Source organism: Melanostigma gelatinosum, assembly GCF_949748355.1.
Source record: "Melanostigma gelatinosum genome assembly, chromosome: 12".
Taxonomy (NCBI): Eukaryota; Metazoa; Chordata; class Actinopteri; order Perciformes; family Zoarcidae; genus Melanostigma; species Melanostigma gelatinosum.
Genome location: NC_136645.1, coordinates 16774979 through 16795923, shown reverse-complemented (window position 1 = coordinate 16795923; position 20945 = coordinate 16774979). Strand labels below are relative to the sequence as shown.

Genomic DNA, 20945 nt, shown 5'->3' with positions numbered 1-20945 from the left:
GTCATCAAAGTAATTTATGGTGATGGAGTTATAGAGGCCTAAAAATGGCCTAAAATGAAATGGAGTATGAAGAGTACAACATGCATTAGCAGTTAATTAACATTTTGAAAGTCATATTCAGATACTTAATATATATCAGTACTGCCTCTGAATAAAACCTGAGAAACTGTTCATTTGCATTCTCCGTTTATATCTTTTATTTTTATTTTTTATTTTTTAACTCCCAGGCTGGGAATCTTGAGTGGGCTCTCGTTAAGTACATCCTCTTTGACGAAAGCCTATAAATATACACCATAATCTGTAGAAATGCCTGAGACTCAGTTATTTGTGTGCGAAAACATCCAGGGAACTTGTCCAGAGTGTTCTGTGTCACAGTTCATCCCTCTCCTCTCCCTCGCAGACACACGCTGCCCTCTGGCTGTTCATGTAAGGCCTGCAACCAAGAGTCCCCACTGTGCTGTGGAGAGCGTCTGCCATCGACTCACAGGCTGAGAAGAAAAGACGGAGAAATAAGAGAGAGGAATGAGGCAGAGTTTATTGTTATTTTTTGATAACTCACAATGTATGTGAGATCTGCTCCTGGTTCCACCCTATATATCGATAGATATATGCAAATATCTCACCTTGCACCTTCGACACAAAGCCCAGACTCTTCTTAAGGTCGGAGCAGATGCCACGCAGACACAAGCGGAAGTCTGAGTCACAGTCGTTCTTGCTTGTGCCACAAGTGTCGTAGCACACGTCGAGCTGGTTACAGCACGTTGTCATAGCAGGGATCCCCAGGTCAAGCTGTTAAAGGAAAGAACTGTATTGCGTCAGTGCAGTTTACTAATACAGAACCTATAGCATTTCCAGACATTATGGTTATGTTCAGCTCCATTATATGGGCTTAATGATGTGGTTCTGGACTGTTGGTGTTATGGACAAGCCACCTACAAGTGCATTCACCTGGAATCCCACCAGAGAGGAGCTGCAGCCGTTGGGTTCTGGGAGCTGGTAGCCGGGACGAGGTTGAGCAAGTTCTCCTAAGAAAACAGAGGAGCAGCAGTTCCATTTGATTTTAAAACTGAAGTGAAGGCCCATCAACAAACTAACGTCATCATGTACTCATAGTCAAGGATCGACATCATATCTGTGTTCTTGGGTGTGTGTCGTTTCACAGACAACATGTAACTTCAGTTTGAGTACATCTGTGTTGGTTGTGTAACTGCATGTACATCTGCCTCTCAGACTGATAACCAGAATGTATTCAGGTTTCGTTATCAGCAACCTACCATGATGTAAATAAGAAGCTGATAAACTGACAGCAGAGGGATTGATTTGACACGTAAAAAGAAAACGGATCCATAATAACAGAAGGAATATGGGATGTGGACAACATAATAATCAACAAAAACATACTTTGAACCAGATGCACTGATTATCTTTTGGGGTCTTGTGATTGACAACTACTCAAACTATCTTGCTATTTCTGAGTCCCACCTCCAGGACACTAAAAGACTTCTCAGTAAAATAACAGGATATTCATCCAAGAGATTCGTTCTTACCATATCTGCAGCGGTACTGACACACACCATCCTGTCCCCCTGCCAGCTCCACCAAGGACGCAAAGTATCCGTGCATACTCTGGAAACTATTTCTGATTGAGTTGAAGCTCCAGCTGCTATCTTCTTCCTGTGCCAAGGGTTCATTCAGGAACTGGTCTGTCTGGACTGGTCTGATGTCATTGTCCTCCTCCGCCTCAGTAGAAGAAGGTTGCTCCTGGGTGACAGCTTCACCTGTAAGAGCTTCCATGGCAGGGGGATCTCCAGCGGGCCTTTCACTGTCTGGCTCTGGCTCTTCGGCTGTTGCACCATCTGCTACTGGGACATCCACTTTTGGTTTGTCATCTGCCGGTGAATCGCTTAGTTGGGTATCTGCTGGAGCTGCAGCTTCTTCAGCTGCTACAACACCATCAGTAACAGCAGCTGAGTCCACAAGAGGTGCCTCGTCCTCCTCTGGCTTAGTCTGGTAGTGGCCTAAAGTGGCACACATGCCCGTGGACACACAGACGAAGAGCAGAACTACAATCCGAAGCAGCATGATGACAATCCAAGCAGGAGCCCACAAGGCAAGGTGTTGTTAACAGGGTGAGAAGAGCTTAGACAGTGACAACAACACACTGCTCCTACTGGCCCCGTGCAAGCCAGTGAGCAGACTTTGACCTATGATTAGGTTTTAGCAGACAGCAAAGCATGTTCTCATGTTCGGGGCAAAGGTCACCTCATATCAATCCAATGAAAGCTGCTATAATTGCTCTAATTCTCTTATTCTCTGTGATTCTTGAACACATTAAATGAGTCATTTCATCACTGTTTTATCCACAAAGCTTTAATTGTTGTTTCATTACTCAGACGTCACATGGAACATGAGCCTTCTGCCCTAATATTACGTACTTTTTCACCTAGATTTCGTTCAAGTTTGCATCAATAGTGCCCTGATATCTGCCCTGTAGGTTACGATCACTTTTGCCATTTATTTTAGCCAGGAAGTTATTGGAAGGTGATTGCTTCTGATTGCCATGGTTATTGAAAGCAATTCAAAAGACACCTCGAAACAGCAACAAACACTGATTCTAGGTGAAGGTGTTTGGAGACAAAGACAAGGTTAAACCCCCTCTACCATAGAACACAATGATATGTACGCAGGATTAATTCAATTGAACATAATTATTCCAATTTTAGCACTAGTAGGCTAAACCGCCATGTCCCCAATCATGTTTGGTCAAATCAACATAAAGATATAAGTAATATAAATCAAAGAAATTCTATATTTTCATTATTGTTGTACAGCGTTGTTTATAATATTCCTCACCAAATGTTATTTTTTGTTATTAATGCGCTAAAATGAAGCACATCCCCCTGCTCACTCCCCCTGACAAGTCATGTGACTCTGGAAGTAGCATACATTTGTGGCGAGAACAACACTCTACAAGAATCTGAATCAGAATCAGCTTTATTGGCCATGTGTGCTTACGCATACATGGAATTTGTCTCCGGTTTCCACTCCGCACTCAATGTACAGACACAAATTTACAACAAACAAGAAAATATATGTATAAAGAACAAAAAAGGGCAGCAAAAAAAGAACTGCTGTAGGTATAAACATTTAGCTATATACAATATAAGTATAAATATATATCAAAGAGAAAAAGTGTGTGTGTGTATATATATATATACAGGTGAACATAAACCTATAGACAATGGCATGAATTGTAAGTGGTGGTAATCGTGTAGTATAACTTATTTATTGTTCATGAGAGTGATGGCCAGTGGAAAGAAGCTGTTCCTGTGTCTGGTGGTTTTGGCGTACAGAGCTCTGTAGCGCCTACCAGAGGAAGCAGAGTAAGTATCACTCTTTAATTAACCTTTTTTCCAATGTTTAAGAATGCTTGAATGATGTCGTGAACCATAACATATCCACCCTGTAGAAAGAAATGGCGAGAAAGGAAGAAAACGCTTAGGAAGAGTGACCAGAGCCAGGACTGCTCTTCCTCCATGTCCAGACACTCCTCCAGAGCCGGGCAATGCCCCACGACTAGGCCCTTGAGGTTAGAAGAGCTTCATTGAGCTGAATGAAAGAGACAACACGTTTGATCTCAATTTACAATCCTTTCCTCAAACTTGAACAATGCTGTAGTTCTTCATCATACTGACGCACTAATGCAGAATATATACAATCAATCAACCAAAAATAAGAGATCCAGTAGCTCTCATGAAGTACCTGTCTGACGTTTCACAGGAAGCCATCAGCTGCTGTTGGGTTATTTAATTGATAATAATTATAGTTATTTTGACAGTAATATCGTGATATTTCTGCCGCTTTCAACCAACAAGGGTTGTTTTTCATATTTGTTTGCCAAAACTTTGGCAAAAGAAACTCCAGTTTTACCTTAAAACTGCTAACAATATATTTGTTTTTTTTGTACAAAAACAAAAATAAACAAATCTACTTCGTTAAGTTTAGGAAAAGATCGTGTTCAACATCACAAATAATTGTATTCATTTAGCATGTCTCTGCTGCCCTCTGGTGTTTGAAGAGTAATGTGCTCCCAATGCTCCGGATCATTTTGAACTTTTTAGTGAACCTGTCCCACATCAGATGTCTGTTTTAAGGATACCAGTTGTGAATGATCTCATGGTTTTTCCTTCCAATGCCTCGTTCAGCCTGTACAAATGAATACTTACCATCGTCTCCTGTTGCCAGCAATGAGGGAATGACTTAATATCCGTCTAATCGTCTGTGGTACCGTGTTCATACCTACGTTCATAAGCAGCTCCATACAGGATACATCAGAAAAAGATGGATGTGACAATATCCAGGTTTTGTTTCTGCTTTGAAACAGTTCTCCTTTCAACTCATTAACATTCAAGTTGCTCCAGGCTGTACAAATATTATATGATTTCTACATTAAGGTGGAAGTTGTTCATATTAACAAAATACTAATTGCACTGCCCTGGGCCACAAAAAGAACCCATGAGAAGTGTCACTTTAGAGGATGGATTGCTGGAAACTATGAAACATGACTTTCCTCTTTCATTCAATTACTCAAAGCTGTATTGAAATGTGTATACTTTATATATACTTCAACTTTACCACATTTCAGAGGCAAATATTGTACTTTTTACTCCACGAGAGTAATTTGATATATTAGAATAATACTAGTAGAATAATATTAGCACAATACTAGTTAATATGTCAATTACGATGTCAATTACTTACAATCTTTTAAAATATGATGTATTATTATAGATTAAACTAACAGTACATAAAGTAGCTAATATTAGCTTCACCAACAACATCAAAATATTCCTAAAATGTTGCACAATAACAGTAAAAATATATTACAGATTACAACTTTTAAAAGGGCCATTCTGCAAAATGAGTACTTTTGAATCCTATGTACATTTTACTGTTTTCATAGTTTCATAGTAGTACATTGTGTTATTTCTTGCTTGATACTGGTGGTAGTTGTGTGCTATGATCTGGGCTGTTATTTCTGGACAAAAACAATTTTTACTAAACCGAAGGGCTGTGACAAGATATTGTAATCAAAGTTGCTTGCTGGTGACAGATGTGACTCTGTGGAATACGTAATCCTTCATTTTATTGCACTTTGGAACGTCAATCTCAATAAATGGTCTTCTGGTTCACTTGCTGGTGACGCTATCCACTCTCTGTTTGCAGATCACAATATATTTCGTCCCACAACGTCCTAGTGGTAAAACACAAGAAAACAACAGCAGATAAAACAAGAGTCACACGTCTCTGAGTCAAGTGTCCCAGTATGTGCAATATAACATGTACCGTCTCACGGCCTTGCTTGCTCTCTCTCTGTTCAGCACCATGTTGGCGTTGCTTTCCAAATCCTTTCGGGGGAAATACAAAGTGTTACATCGCAGGACATGCATTTAAAATCCTTTTTTTACTTAAAACAAAGATTGTCAAAGGTGAAACTCCCTTGCCTTGTTGGTGGTCTTCAGACGGTCATTTGAGGCGATCCGTCTCATTATCTCTGTCTGGAAGCAAACAGAATAAGAAGCTAAATAAAACATGCAGCCATATGCATTTTTAGTGCACACCAATTACTGTACAAGTCCTGCTTTAAGTTTATCTCTGAAAGAGCGCAAAGGCAAAATTGATGCTCAATGGGATGCAACAGTCAAGTTGTGCTGCTGCACAGAAGAGGTGAGTGTGAATGTATCTGTATCTGTACATGCACACCCCTGCAGGCACTATAAAGTCACAGCTGACTCACTTCAACTAAAACACTTTCTTTATGCCTGCTGACAAAGTAATTATTTGTTCAGTCTGTCCAAATCAGAGACACACGCCATTTAAAAGTTAGCATGTGCTGTGGCCTGCAGGGCAATATACAGCACATGCTTAGAAGTGGTTCACCAATGATTATCTACCAGCGTAGTCTTGAGACTTACTCGTCATGTCACTGTCCTCTGGGCCCATGATAGCTGGAACATTCCGTGATTCATTTCAGACTCTGAGATCAAACAGGAACAAACATGCTTAAAATAATGAGAGAGTCATTATCTACTTTGATGTTGGTAGACAGGTCCATGCAGTACCGCTTATTCTCCTCTAGAGCCCTCTTGGCCTCCTGCTCCAGCCTTAAAACCTCTTTTTCAGCATCCTCCAACTCCATTTGCCTTACTTTGTCATTGCCAAGATCTTTGAGTGAAGTCTCCAGCGACTGTAACAGAGCAACAACAAAAACATATGAACACTTGCGTTCCAAAATAACTCAAAACATGCTTGAGAAGAAATTCTTGTTCTGTGGCTTTTTGCAAAAAGATTCAAGGCTCCAAGACATTGCAAAATCTGTCATGACCTCATGAACATATTCTGCTGTTTCAAAAAATACATGAGCTTATACTTGCTCCACTCAAAAAATATCACATTGCCAGCAGACCTGAGATCAGTTTCTAATGGACATATTACCATGAAAATGATGACAGGCCCTGTGAAGAGTGACCTTTGACATGAACTGTTGCTGAACTGTAGGTGCGGTTTTGTTCCATTGAAAATACTTCAACTTTGCACGAATGTTTCCTCTTTTGTTTAAAACCTTGTGTTTTGATGCTTTTAATGGTTTTATGTGAAGCACTTTGAATTACCTTGTTGTTGAAATGTGCTATACAAATAAACTTGCCTTGCCTTTTAGAGGAGGGAAACATTCTAACACAGTATGAAAGGCAATTTATAACACATTACTGCCGACATAAAGCCATTACTGTACGATATGCTTGTTGTCAATCAGCTGACACACACAGAAGGGAGTCAAGGTTTCTGACAGGAAATTAGGCCAGAAAGTCACATACATTTCTCAGGCCTTCTTCTTCTCATATGTCTTCTGTATTTATTTGAATCGATTATGAGCAGTGTGCTTTACCATGTCGTGTCGCAATGAATGGGAAGCCATCAAGTGGTTGACATACAAATCATAATCTGTCTGGAAGAAAAGAGAAAACATTATTTATTTTTAAATGATGTGTCGTTGTAGAAGAAATCAAAACTTTACTGACATTTTGGAAACAATAATATACTTCAATTTACCGCTCATGGGTTTGTCACAACGCGCTTCATTGCATTACAGCTGATGGTGGAAAATGTAGACATCTATCATAATAAAAACTGCCAGGTACAGATCATGTGTGTTAATACAATATTACACATTTTCCGAGTTACTGTAACATTTTAGCTCCTGTTAAATTCTCTGTTAATATAGGTTTTAGCTGCAAGGCAACCTCACTCCTACTCATTACAACAAATGACTGTCAAGCAATGACCAGTTTAATTTAAATTGAGTTCATGAGCAAAATGCACACACTAGCGCAATGCTAAATTATAAGCATGCAAAGCAGTTCTACTGACAGTGTGAGCAAAGCCATTGTGTGCAAAAAAAGACACTTGCATGACCCTGAATTTATCATTTTTAAATGAATGAGCAGTAATACAACCGTTGCCCACTGATGACCTGCTTCCAGACGCACCATGACCAGTGGTTGCTCCACTTCCGCTTGCTACACCAGGGACTCAATCTCCCCTGGCTCTAATAGAACTGAAATGCATCTGACGGCATACGCTAAAAATGTGCTAGTGGGTACAGAGGAAATGGAAAAACCTTAATTTCCCTCAGGATGCGTCCAAATACTGGCGAGCCCTCACATACATCATCAAAGACGTCACTGAACACCGCAAGGCGGTCTCTGTCGGGCCAGCTTTGCACTGACAACCTCCTCAGCTCCTGGGAATGACAGGAACACACACAAAACGTTACCAAGTGAAGACGTCAGTGCACCTTGTGCAAGAGTTTGAGAGGACATTTCAAACTGCCATCTCATGTAAAATTGGCCTGGAAATTGCGCAACGGTGCAATTACAAAATTAGTTGCGGGATGTCTTGGTCTGTGTGACCAGTCTCACCTTTTGTAGTTTCCTCTCATGCATTTCAGCAACATTTATTCCAGCCCAGAGGTCCTGCTTTTCTGTGACTTGCCTGCCAACAAGTTGTTTTATCTTTAACTGGCCTTTATTACTCGGCCCGTGTGGTCAGAACGCTTCCCCACCAGATCAGATGAAGAGTTAGACTTTTTCCGGGACAAGGCTCTCGGCTGCAGAGGCAGAGAGTTTGAGGAACAGGAAGCCATCTTAGGCAGACATGCATCTTCCGTTTTGTCTGCATGTGATGAGCAATCAGAAGCCTGGCCTTGTCTTGACCCCGAGACGTCAGACTCTACTAAAGCAGTGTCAGTGGAGAACTCAAAGGGGAACTTTTTCATCTCTTTCTTCTTTACATAGGTCAGCGCCTTTGTCCGTGTCGGCTGGAGTGTCAGAGGGTTTGGGGTTTCTTCTAGGCCCCGAGACATCCTCCAGAAAGACTGCTTTGTCTCCCTGTGAGGCTGACTCTGGTTCATGCTGCGGGGCCCAAGATGACCCGAGGAGTAGGTCAGGGTATCAGCCTTCTGACCAGCTTCAGCAGCCAGCAGCAGTCTGTGGATGTCGCTCCTAAAGCACACAGGCTTTGGCTATGAAGGGACAAAACACAGTATTGCAAAGGTTGTTGAAAGGCACACACAAGGTGACAGTAACCGTCCCAATATTAAGCAGCAGAAGTACAATGATTCCGCCAAATATATTTAACACAAATGCATTGACTTAGTTTGCGCTTTTATCCAAGGCAATTCACAATTAGGCCTAAATTGCTTGAAATGGGTGACTAACAATGAACTCAGCAATGTTGTGTGTCTAATTAAACTATCTAACCAGCGTTAATACTTTTGTAAATTCTAAATCAAATTGGTTTTCCACAATCCTGAGTCACCTATCACAACCAACATTTTTGCAGACATTCAGAAACCCTAAAACAGTAACCTCACCTGACAGCTGATAGTTCTGTGCAGAGTCACAACAAACGTGCTTCACCAACACAACAGTCTGTTCTTTGCTCAGTCGCCAAGGACACCGAAGCGCGTAATGTCTGCGTTGCATTCAATGTCTTGATAATAATCGTACTTGTCAACGTTTAGGTGCTTTGGAACACCGCGAGGCAAAAAATGAAGTTGAAGTGTAGTTTACGGTGCAGACCATAATCAAACCTTTACATCTGATACATTGTGCGCTGTAGGTTTAAGTTCATGTGTGCAGAAAGCAAGCATTAGGTTGATAAGAATTAAAAATACAAGAATTAGCTTGCTAAGTCATATATAACAGTTGTGGCCTCTGAAATGATTGTGAAAATAACATTTTGTCTTTTAGTTATTTGAAAGAATTCAACCAATCAGAGAAGTCAATTTCGAAATCCAGAGTTTTCAAGTCGGAGAGTTTAACAAACTGATATGTTATTCATCTCGTTTCCTTGTTTTCCTTTCTCTGTTTTTTTTGTTGCAAACTCTCAATGAACAGGAAACAAAGGAACAAACATTAAAAAGAAAAATACATTCATCCATCAGAGCAAAGATCATGTGTGTGTGCGATAGCAGGTATGGAGTTCAGACAGCTGACCAAAGCAAGGGCGGGTTGGAATATTTACTTCCCTGTATCTCAAACCCAAACTCTTGTAACCCCATTCCACTTTATTTTGCTACCCTATAAAATACCTTGAAGAGGAGTGTCAGGCTTTTTACTTCTCTCAGACAAGTTTAGATTTGGAGAAAGCCAACAGATGCTTTCCAACCTCAGTGTCTGTTTGGAGCTGTGTTACACAGTGGTGGGCAGCCATCTTGAGAAAATGAAACCCTCGTTGTTCGATAACAACTGAGGGAGATCAACTTACAATAATTGTTGCTGACACTGTGCTGCTTTTCATTGATGATATACCGGTATATATATATATATATATATATATATATATATATATATATATATATATATATATATATAAGACAATAATATCCACCACTGCTGCACCACTGCACCACTTTTAAGGTATGTTTCATGAACACACTTTCCATGATCCAGATCGAAGCATGCCATCAAATAAAAATATGAAACTCAGACATACAGTTGGCTACAGTGTGGCAGGGAGTTCTGTTTTTCTGTTGATCATAAAACACGTCGACAATGTTGCTGTATTACCTGCAGTAATGAGTAAAAAACAAAACCTCAAATTACTGCCTCGTGGTTGCATGCCTCCACCAAACATGTTGCAGTTTACGTCCATGTGTGAAATTGTCATAAATTCTTGAGTTTTAGCCCAAAACATGTTTTCTGAGGTCACAGTGACCTAAGAACTTTGACAACAAAATTCTAATCCCTTCATCCTTCAGTCCAAGTGGGCGTTTGTGCCAAAGTTCACATGAATGGGACAAATGGACATACAGCTGTTGCTGCTCTACAGCTGGTGGACCGACCAGAAACTCTGATTTGAGAGGTTAAGGGTGAAATGTATGACCATATATGAGCAGGCTAAAAATGAGGCCGATATCATGTTTTTTAACAAATTCTGTTTTAAAATGGGGTGGTGCTGATTTTCATCAACTGCATGCACAACGTTCAGCACAGACGCTACTTAGTATCTCAGATAGGCCAACAAGAAATTAAGGGAGGGTATTCTCACCATTGCCAGTTATTTTGAAGATCCCAATTCTTATTTATACTTTAACTTTTAACAAAAATGTACAAATATTTAACCCCAACTTATCTCTCGGATAATTAAATAAATGGACCTGATTAAGTGCAATACATTGCTGACCAATCAGGAGAGATGCATTGTCACCCAACACCATCTCTGCAGCTCCGTCAATAAAATATTCTGCATTAACAGTAAAATAAATGCAAACCGGTAGGTAATTCAAACAGGAAATGAAGAATGATCAGTCACTGACATGTATTTTCTAGGTATTTAATAAAAGTCATTTGGGCTACTGCTCTTACGTTTACAGTTGAGACATTCCGCAATTATTCTGGGTAACAGTAACATGTCTGGACCGTTTTGTTTGTCTTCATGTTTAATTTGTACAAAACAAAAAGGCCAACATTATTTTTCTTTGTATAAAAAAATATAATTTAAATTGAACTCTAATTAAGAAAATAACAACAGTAATAACAGCAATAATAATAATCATCAACAATAATAATAATGATAAAGACGATAAGCTAAACATAGTGCAGACAATGAAATATAACTGGTGCTGAAAAGTAGAAGGGACAGTGCAGTGTTTTGGACTTATCCATGTTCTCAGGTGGGGTTGGAGCAGGGAAAGAGACTGTCAGAAGCTCTCTCTCTCCCTCACACACACACACACGCACACACACACACACACACACACACACACACACACACACACACACACACACACACACACACACACAGACAGTCTGAAAGTGCACAACTGCCATTCAGTTTAGCGCCATCAGAGCATACATCTCAGTCTGTACAAACTAATTCCTAGATTGCACACAATATACAGCTATTACCGTATCCTGAAAAATGATATATAAAGTTTAGTTGAGGTGCATGCTAATTGTTGCTCTTGGTTGATGCTTACTGGAAGTAATTCTGAAAAGTAAGACAGAGCACATCAGGAAAACTGACGGCGCACTGACCCACATGCCACCACCGAGGATCAACAAAACATTCATCACAATGCTCATTCACACCATTTGGGAGCCACAGTACCAGTTGTAAAACAAATCATTTGAGCGGTTATTTCAGTCTTGGAGGGACAATGTCCACTGGAATGAGTTTGAGACGAAAAAAATGGTCTTTTGGAAGATCTCGGAAACTCATTTGAAAGAGTCCAAATGTACCCCCTTGCATGGCGTTGGAGAGTAAGCGCAAAGGAGGAGGATTCATTTCCTTCTACAGGCCATGGAAATGAGGGGGACTTCTGTTACACACTTGCAGAAAGTCAACCAAACATTCTTGAGTTGCAATCCCAGAGATAGACATATGATGCACTTTAGCTTAACGGGTTTGACATTATGCGAAAATATGAAGCGGACCACTGTTGAGACTTCTGGTGAGCTGCTGTGCCCGGCATCATCAGCAAAAAAAGTCTCATCAATGTTTCACACTACGGCTTTGAACCTGCAAGGACACCTAATGTCAAACTCACTGTCACTGTATAGTCTACGATTCATCCCACCCCCTCACCATTTCTTAAATTTACACCTCAATAACTCAAACACCCAACCTTGTGTCATGAATCAGGGTGCTATCTAGTCATTACATAAAGTAGTCAACACGTAAAAAGTTTGTTGTGTCACTGCAAACAAAGACATCTTTAGAATCCGCTGGGACTCGTAACCAACTTGTGCAGTATCCTCATTCTGCTTGTGTTTTATTCATGGCTGTAGAAATGATTGCTGATTAATGAGGAGAAACCAGATTGTTGTGTGAAATAATTAATGATGTGATAAGTGGTGTGAAAAATGTGACGACAATGAAAATTCAATAGGCTTACTATGCTGCTATAAGCCTGCACACAACTATGCTATAACTGATGCTATCCATGCATCTCCTTCCTTCCTGCGCGCAATATTTCTGCTGACCTGGGCTCAGGTTCTGTCAATCAGAAGAAAGTGGATGCACCATACAGCAGGTTCCTAAATGCCAGGAGGGGCCGTGGGCAGTGCTGTGGGGTCCACTTCAGGGAGAAGCATTGTGACTCTCTTGTGACCGTGTTCACAAGTGTCGACATTATCTAAATCCTCTCGCCACAGTTCATTCAGGTTTTGAAGAACATGCTATGGGGGATTTCTCCACGTAGAATAGGCTGTATGTTTTTATTCAAGTACTGCAAAGGATTTTTGCTCAAAAAGTAATAAAAAAAACATTCCGGCATCCACCTCCTCAGTAAGGTGGCTTTAAACCATACATTTGCTCTACACATTCCTTCTGTCTCTGGAAATACCTTGGTGAAGTAGTGTGCGTACGATAAACCTACCACAGAAGGCAAACAGTACCATTTCAAAAAAGCCTGAACCAACAACAAGATTTCACATATTTCTAGCCTGTGAAAGGTTCAGAGTAAGGCCCCTGCAAATACAAGACCGTTAAAGAATCAGCTCATATAAAAAAATGAATCATAACATAACCTAAAACTGCCAAAAATGAAAACAACCAAAACGGCACGTGTCCATTCCAACAAATGAATTCCCAAAGCTGAGTGGATGTAGAGCGATGGGTTGAAGTCCCTCCCCACCGGCTGTCTGTCAGTCTCTGGGATCGGTGACACCGTCAGTGTTGACACCTCCATCACCAAATGAGGTAACTGTGTGTTTTCAAAGTCAAGTCGCCTTTAGCTGATCCGTCTCCTGCTAACACAGGATGTGGGTTCTTCCCCCTACAAAGTACCAGGTCCGTGGCAGGATTCTAGTTGTATTCCTTTGGTGGGCCAGCAACCCCTTTGGTAGTCAGTTGTCAATCTTGACAGGGCCCGGATCACAAGGCGGGTTGGGCACTACGTCCTGCACCTCTCCCCGCAATATCTTCTCCCACTGGCCCAGGTTCTCCCTGCAAACACAAAAACGCCTCAGTCTCAGGATGTTGTCGGTTTACAATCAGGGCTGTACAGACATTTCATTTCTGAGTGCAAAGACATGGCCAAGAACCATGTCAGCGTCAATCAAAGACATGCAAACTTCATCAATAAAAGGACAATTTCAAACAAAACGCACTGCGAATGAAATGCTATTTTTCTAAAGCTAGTATTACTACATGTATATTTGTTACTTATTCACAGCTGACAATCTCAAGTGGTCTTGAGTGAAAATGAAATGTATTCCTGTAGCTACTGATGGGTAACTAGCTAGTTAGCTCACAAAAGTAAAGCACTTTGCTGCCACAAGGGTGTGCATCTGATGTTAGAAATGGCATGGACAACAGAGGTGAGGTTATGCAACTTTCGCAATGATATGAGAACAGAAATATCAGAAGATCAACATAATCACCATGTCAATTATGGTCTTGAAGCGATCCAAATGAAATGTCAACACATTGCAACAACAATACAAAAGCTGCATTAAAGTGCAGAACGTGCTGCCCTTTGCTGCATTCACTTAGCCGGGCTGATGCAGTTTACACGTCTGTGGCAGATCCCACAACAAGCAGCCGGGCTCCGCGGGGTCTCGGCTCGCTGCCCACCCAAGGCCCGCTGCTGACGTACAGCCGGGGCTTAAATGTTACACTGCTCACTTTGTTTGCATTCCCCGCGGATCAAGGTCACAACATTTTAAAAGACCAGCGGGTTACCACAGGAGGGCAGGCACATGTGCCATATGATCCTGTACAGTACAAATATAATATAAACCGACACACACACACTGTTCGTACACTGCTTTCTATATTGAGATGTATGTATCTGATGTTTTTCAGAAAGTTTCGAGCACAGGTTTGCTTAATCCAATGTCAGTGCAGTACTTGTGTGTTTTGTTTGTATTTTCCGTGGAACTCTTGGAATGTGCGCCTATACACGTACGTCTTATCACCTCTATTTGTCTGGCTAACTGCTGCTGGTCAGACGAGGCCGGCACACACATGTCACTTTTTGCTCTTCAGGCTGTTGTCAGCGCATTTATTGGCCATATCAGATGTGAAATCACCACGACAATATTGTGTGAAGTATTGTAAAGTTTTGATTGTTTTAGGTTTTTGACCTATTTCACAAAAAATAGAAATGAAAACACCTTCAATTAAGAGAGTTAAATCATCTTTTATTGCTTAATACAGGGATTCCCAAAGTGTGGTGTGGAGTGAGCTGCCTCTAGAGGGTGCGCGAGAGGAAAAGTGTAATGGCGTCTGATGGTGTAATAATATTAAATATAAAAAACAAAATGTAATTTTAATTTAAAAAGTGGGATTTTTCACAAAATAAAAACATGAATTATAAAAATCCCCTTTGTAAGATTTAAAATGAAAAACATACAATTTAATAAATGCACTTGCGCTCCTTCAGGCAGTCTTGCCACCTGCCGCCAGTCGTACACACTAGCGAGCCTAGCTTGTGCAGCTAACCTCAGCTAACAGCGAACTTCATGCATTCAGCAACATTCATTTAAATATGCTAAACTGGCTGAAATCGGGGAAACTGTCAGGTGGGACATCTGAAGCCATCAGTTGTAAAAGAGGAGAGAGACAGAGAGAGAGAGAGGAATCGGAGGCGAGGGGAACGGAGAGGTGCGTGGGGAGAGACCGGGATAAGAAATCGAACTGGAGTCAGAGGAAGATGACGGAGGAGACCGAAAAGGAGGAAGGGATAGCACAGACAGTACACTTGGATTGGCAACGCAGATTGCCCAAAGCCACAGTGCGTGGTGTGCAGTGAGGTTCTGGCTAACAGTCTGAAGCTCTTATTTACGTCGCCACCTGAACACCAAGCATGCCAGTGCAAGTCAAAAGCCCCTTACATTGTTTATATCGAAATTGGAGGAGTTACAAAACAGCCAAAAACAACTGGAGTCTCATTCATGTGTTGGTCTATAAATGACGCACTACGGGCTTCATATCTGGTTACAGAATAGCGAGAAAGGGGCTACCGCACACAATCGCCGAAGACGTGAGCTTGCCAGCTGCCAGAGAGATGGTGGAATGTATGATTGGGGAGAAAGAAGCAAAAAAGTTGGACATGATCCCGGTGTCCAACAACACTGTGTCGCCGCATCGATGCTTTGTCCGAAGACATCCTGGCTGCATTAGTCGCTCATTAATTGTAAATGAAATGTGATAATCTGCCTCTGAGCCTGTGCGTGTGTGCTCGCCATCCGTATTGCTCTTTAAAAGTGACGCCTTGTGTCACTGAAAGATATTGAAACTTTGTTGCAGTGTTTCAGGGCGTTTTCACACCTTCAGTTCGTTTGCTTTGTTCCGATTCAGGGATTAATATGATACAATGTTGCAGTTGCTCCTTTGTTCGGTTTGTGTTCACACTGCAACATTTAACAGCGGACTAAATCTTGTAAACAAACGCCACGCGCGAGCAAACTCTCATTGGTCAGATTTCTATGCGGCTATAAATAGGCTCTGTTGCTTTTTTAATTTATTTTTATTCAGGGGGGGGGGGGGTGCGCGAACCCGGTCGGGACGTATTTGGGAACCGCTGGCTTAATACATACGCTGGATACATTCTCTGTCACCTCACATTCTGGCATGGCTTTCCCTCATACTTTCAAACTGTAGCTTTGAATACTTACTTGCAGGCATTTAGAAGAGGATTGGATGGAGGGAAAAGCTTCGATAGTGTCGTGTAACATGGAAGTGCAACAGCATTGTAGAATCCCACCTTAAGAAAAACACAAACAAAAAAAAACACAAACAAAATGATCAAGCAAGTAAAATGGCAGTTTAATACTTAGCAGTTAGTATTATTTGAGGCCTGTGTATGTAGTTTGAGCGTCACTCAATACTGTATATTAAATGTTGTGTGGGTGGACTATGGGTGTGTAGGGGCTTGACATTAAGTATCAATTACATTTCTTTGCTGTCTTACCTGTATTACCATCTGAAACACATTTTTAAGTAGTAGTTTGGTAAATAGTTGAACCCTTATCATTTATCAATATGCTAAGTTTATTATACTACATCTACTCATCGCATTCTGTCGGGGCTTCTTACACTACATCCTGTTTCTTTAAGAGTGGCAACAAATAAATCAATGCTTAAAGTTGTTACATTGTTATCTGTATATATGGTGATGATACGTACTATTTTTAATATTTTCTATATTTAAGTCAACGACTAGTACTCCTACTTGTGTGAAACTTTCTGAGTGTGAGAGTAAAGTAGAGAGTGAGCCTCTTTAGAGACACATGAGTGAAGGTTCTGGTCTTACTTGGCCTTGGGGAACCTCGTCCTTCTTATCTCTGTCCATCATAGGGATCGGCTGCAACCCGATCTTCTTCATCTCATCTCCCTGTGGCGGAACATGAAGAGAGATTATTTTTGTACACCGTGGCAAATCGTCTGACCAACAGACAACACTATTTTGCGCTTTGCAAATTGTAGGACAGCATTTTCAAGTAACCATACAGGTCCGACTGACAGTATGACAGTAAAACGGTTTCAACTCCAGCAGCATCCCACCGTACCTCAGACCAGAACTCAGCATAGATGTCGTTGGCGATGAGTCGTGTGATTTGCCATTGCTTGGTAACAGAACACAGGTCACACGCCGTCATCATCAGACCAATCACACGGTCCCTGGAGGGGAGCAAAGCCTTGTTATAGCCATGAGGAGAAACTCAATGAGCCGTTGATGTGCGACAGGTCTGCGTTTGAAGCTACGAGACCTGGTGTGATCTTGACTTGACTTGCACGCCGGTGCGACTCGTCACCTCACCTGTGTGTGTGGTTGCTCAAGTCCAGCACACTCGAGGTGAGCAGCTCCGACAGCTGCTGGTGGTTGTTGAAGTACAGGGCGAGGTCCGTGGCGATGATGGCCTTCCGGATGATCTCTAGCACCTGCTCGTACTCGCTGGAATTCAGGTTGGAGAAAATATTGTGCCCTTCCAGCTATGAGAAAGAAAGAGATCAATAAAAAAGCAAAATCTCCACTTATGAGGCGTTCAGCTCAGCTAGACCACAACAGGTTGTAATCTCACGTCCATCTTGGGTTGACACAGATCCTGGACGTAAAGAGGGCAGTCAGAACTAAATATATATATATATATATATATATATATATATATATATATATATATATATATATATATATATGATCCTTTCTTTGTGTCTGTAGTTCACAATGTGTGTGTGTAAGCATTCCTTTTCGGGAAATGATATGTTAATTTAAGTGTTAGAACAATGTAAAAATGTTCTGTCTGATCTGATCAAACAAACTGCAATTGAATAAATTAAATACAAAAAATAAATGATTTTGATCATGTGGTTTTAGTCTCCAGAAGCCAGTTCTAATGTAAATATGAGTTTTTGAAGTTATGTGTTTTTGCAAAGTTTTACTATGTTGTAATCTTTCTTTATTAGTGGGCTTCAAATGATGACCTGCTTTGCTAACGACATTGATTCGTCCACATATGGCATCACTTTTGACACCCTCCCCTTGCTACTGTACGTTGTAATTTGTTTTGTTATATCTGTAATTCTTTCGCATGTGATATTCCCATGTCTTTCCCCACCATCTGCAAGTCTTTAGACATGCCGATGTGCTTATAATGAAAAGGTCAAAAAACGTTGTGCAAAGCACATCATTTCATAATAAACAAGATCATTTAAAAGACGATAAATCAATGAAAAAAATGCTGATTACTTAAAGTAAGTTCTTGATAATAGAGCTCTACCTGTAGGATGGAGACAGTCTGAGAGAAGTGGTGTTGTTCCATGGTGGAGCTGGAGTACAAAGCAGCCAGCGGGTGGTCAAACTTCTGCAGGTATGAGTTGCTGTACCCCCGATGGTCCAGATCATGGCACAGGCAGGCGATCAGCAGACCTTTCTTCTGTAGACCAGAGTGGAAAGACAAGAAGGACAAACCTTGAAATCACAAAGGACCCCAGTTTCTGATCTTGCTTTTATGTATTTCTATCTTGGAGCGGTAAAACCCAGACCCAATGAGGAGCAAACCTCTAGCTCTGTGAACATCCCAGAGGTTTTCTGTAGGATGGCGAACATACAGTGTGCCACTGTCACTGCATGCTTCCAGTTGTGGTAGGGAACACGCCGGTAGTTCTTTCGTACGGACATGGTGAACCGACACAGCTTCTCCAGCTCAAAGCTACACGTGGAAAGAACGGCTGATTAGCAACTGATCAACCGGCACTTCGACGAAAAGCTGACACTGACATTGTGACGGTCAGTGAAACCTTACCTGGTCTTTCCACAGGAGTTATGCACCATGTAGATGAACACAGCAGGCCAGATCTCCTCAAAGGGACTAATGTCAAAGTGGAACCTGGAGGAGGGACGACGAAGTGAAAGGAGAGACTTACATTAGCATGTACAGCACACAGTAGGACATACAAGGGGACTTCTGAGGTGTGTTAAACTGTCAAGTTGTCCTCCAGAAGACCTTCCCCTTCCCGACTTATGTCTCAGCAGGATTTGGAAAAACGTGGCCATGCAGCGTTGAGTTTTTATGCACCATATCTCTGGAACAAACTCCCAGAAGACTTCAGGTCAGCTGCAACTCTCACTTCTTTTAAATCAAGGCTGAATACTTTCTTGTTTGCAGCTGAATTTTATTAATTTATCTCTTACACGACACTGTCATTTTTTACGTTTTATTTTCTACCTGTCCTATTATTTTCAAATTTCTTGGCTGTTATTTTTTAATTGTAATTAAATGTCTTTTATGTGTTTCTTTGGCACTTTGTCTTTTGATGTTTTGTGTAAAGCCCTTTGAATTGCTTTGCTGCTGACATGTGCTGTATAAATAAACTTGCCTTGCCTTCCTGTACTGTTTATGCAGAGCTTCTGGACTCTGTCATCGTCACTTTACACACACGTGGCTCAACCACACTCACAGCAGAGACACAGCAGAGATAATGACCAAACCCTGAAAGGGCACTCACATTTCGATCTCTTTATAAATGGGTGTAGGGAGGTTGAGCTGGGTAAGGGTCTTCCATTCTTCCGATGTGCAGATGCTGTGATAAGACAGCTTTTCCATCGTCACTCTGTAAATGCATTCAGAGTGCCGGATCCTGTGGTACATCTGCAGAGACACACGGAACAGCAATAAGTCTTTAAAATGCAGAGAGAGAGAAACTGAATACTCCAGCGCTACAAACACCCAGAGAAGATATCTCATATCTTTGTTGAATTCTTGGAAGTATCACTGTTGGAATTTCCAAAAGGGTCGGACCAAGTTAAGTTATTTGCAACAGTCCTGTATCATATTTTATCTGTCTCAAAAAGAGTCTCCGCATCTGGTTTGTATCCATGTCCCCTATCCAGACAGACAGACAGCAATAAGACAGGTGCAGGCGCCAAGCCTCACACCTTTCACCATAAATCAGGGAAGATCAGGAGCCAGCCCGAGCAAGTTTCCCGGAGACGCGGGGGCATAAATTACACCAAAACATAAATCCTGTCAGCGGACGGATGCAGACTGCTCGTCTTAAAATATTAACACGCCTCATCAATTTTAAAACCAACTTTGTGACGCTGTTCCTGCGTATGTTTGTCGCACGAGATGGTGAGTCAGGCCCCACAGAGAGGAGAAGGCTTCGACAGACTGACCGCACAACGCAGTCTTTGTGAAGCGTACGTGTGTTCCTTGTAAGGAATAATAATCGCCCGGAGAAAATACGCTTTTATTCATATTTTGGGGCAATGCACACTTTAAATAGAAGCTTTTGGCACTATCTTTGTCAAAACTTGGAAAATAAATGAAATTTCTTCTCTGACAAATAGGGAAACCCACAGCCTAGTAACAGCTGAAACACGCCTTTCAGCGACAGAATGAATTTAGGGCAGTGATGAGGCCACGACGTCACAGGTGCAGCTTTCTCAAAATAGCAATCAAGTATTCATGGTGAAGAAGTATTATATCATCTACAATGCAATACAGAGCAAGCTTGTGCAGACAGATATGAAATTACTAGATTGTGTTTTTGCCGTTGGAGAAAATCAGCTCGTCGTTTGAGCATTTTAAGAAGTATTCACTTTACTCACATTAGCACAGTGTAAGGCCAGAGCACAAAAGACAGCGAACATCTTAAAGTTGTTCTCGTCCGTTTTGGTGAAGGCACTTCCGCTTAGCTTGTTCACCATCTGCACCACACCTATGACGGTCCCCCTGCTCATGATGGGCATGCACAGGATGTTCCGCGTGGTGTAGCCGGTTTTGAGGTCCACCTCTCTGTTATTAAGGAAGACATATGTTAATAATGACATATATGACATAATGACATATATGTTATTGTCTATTCGTCATAGATTTTCTTTCAGTGAGTTTATAATGTGAAATGTACAGTAGAAGGGCAGCATGTTCAGG

At 41.3% G+C, this 20945-nt stretch overlaps 2 protein-coding genes and 1 pseudogene across 4 annotated transcripts in view; all 3 read right to left on the bottom strand.

Annotated features, from left to right (window-relative positions):
- Positions 1-369: 369 nt before the first annotated feature.
- On the bottom strand, positions 370-2082 carry pla2g12b (phospholipase A2, group XIIB; the record flags this gene model as incomplete). The annotated part of the gene is made up of 4 exons (XM_079280206.1): positions 370-488; positions 624-789; positions 949-1025; positions 1548-2082. The coding sequence occupies 4 exons, from the start codon at positions 2080-2082 to the stop codon at positions 370-372; spliced, it is 897 nt and encodes a 298-aa protein (XP_079136332.1).
- Positions 2083-5205: 3123 nt separating this feature from the next.
- LOC306785751 lies at positions 5206-9774 on the bottom strand (annotated as a pseudogene). Its single transcript has 8 exons — positions 9757-9774; positions 7980-8581; positions 7679-7801; positions 6947-7006; positions 6092-6247; positions 5505-5558; positions 5347-5408; positions 5206-5254 (listed from the first exon to the last, which is right to left on the bottom strand). The product of its transcript is annotated as an uncharacterized misc_RNA (transcript).
- A 2994-nt stretch (positions 9775-12768) lies between these two features.
- pde10a (phosphodiesterase 10A) overlaps positions 12769-20945 on the bottom strand; it is a gene marked incomplete at its 5' end in the record, with an annotated part of 56149 nt that continues 47972 nt past the window's right edge. For both annotated transcript variants that reach the window (XM_079280426.1, XM_079280427.1), the window contains 10 exons: positions 12769-13512; positions 16188-16276; positions 16826-16906; positions 17082-17193; positions 17333-17505; positions 18291-18446; positions 18572-18722; positions 18816-18899; positions 19519-19661; positions 20624-20810. In XM_079280426.1, coding sequence (XP_079136552.1) covers positions 13413-13512; positions 16188-16276; positions 16826-16906; positions 17082-17193; positions 17333-17505; positions 18291-18446; positions 18572-18722; positions 18816-18899; positions 19519-19661; positions 20624-20810 — 1276 coding nt within the window. In that variant the 3' untranslated portion in view covers positions 12769-13412. The remainder of the gene's footprint in view (positions 13513-16187; positions 16277-16825; positions 16907-17081; positions 17194-17332; positions 17506-18290; positions 18447-18571; positions 18723-18815; positions 18900-19518; positions 19662-20623; positions 20811-20945) is intronic.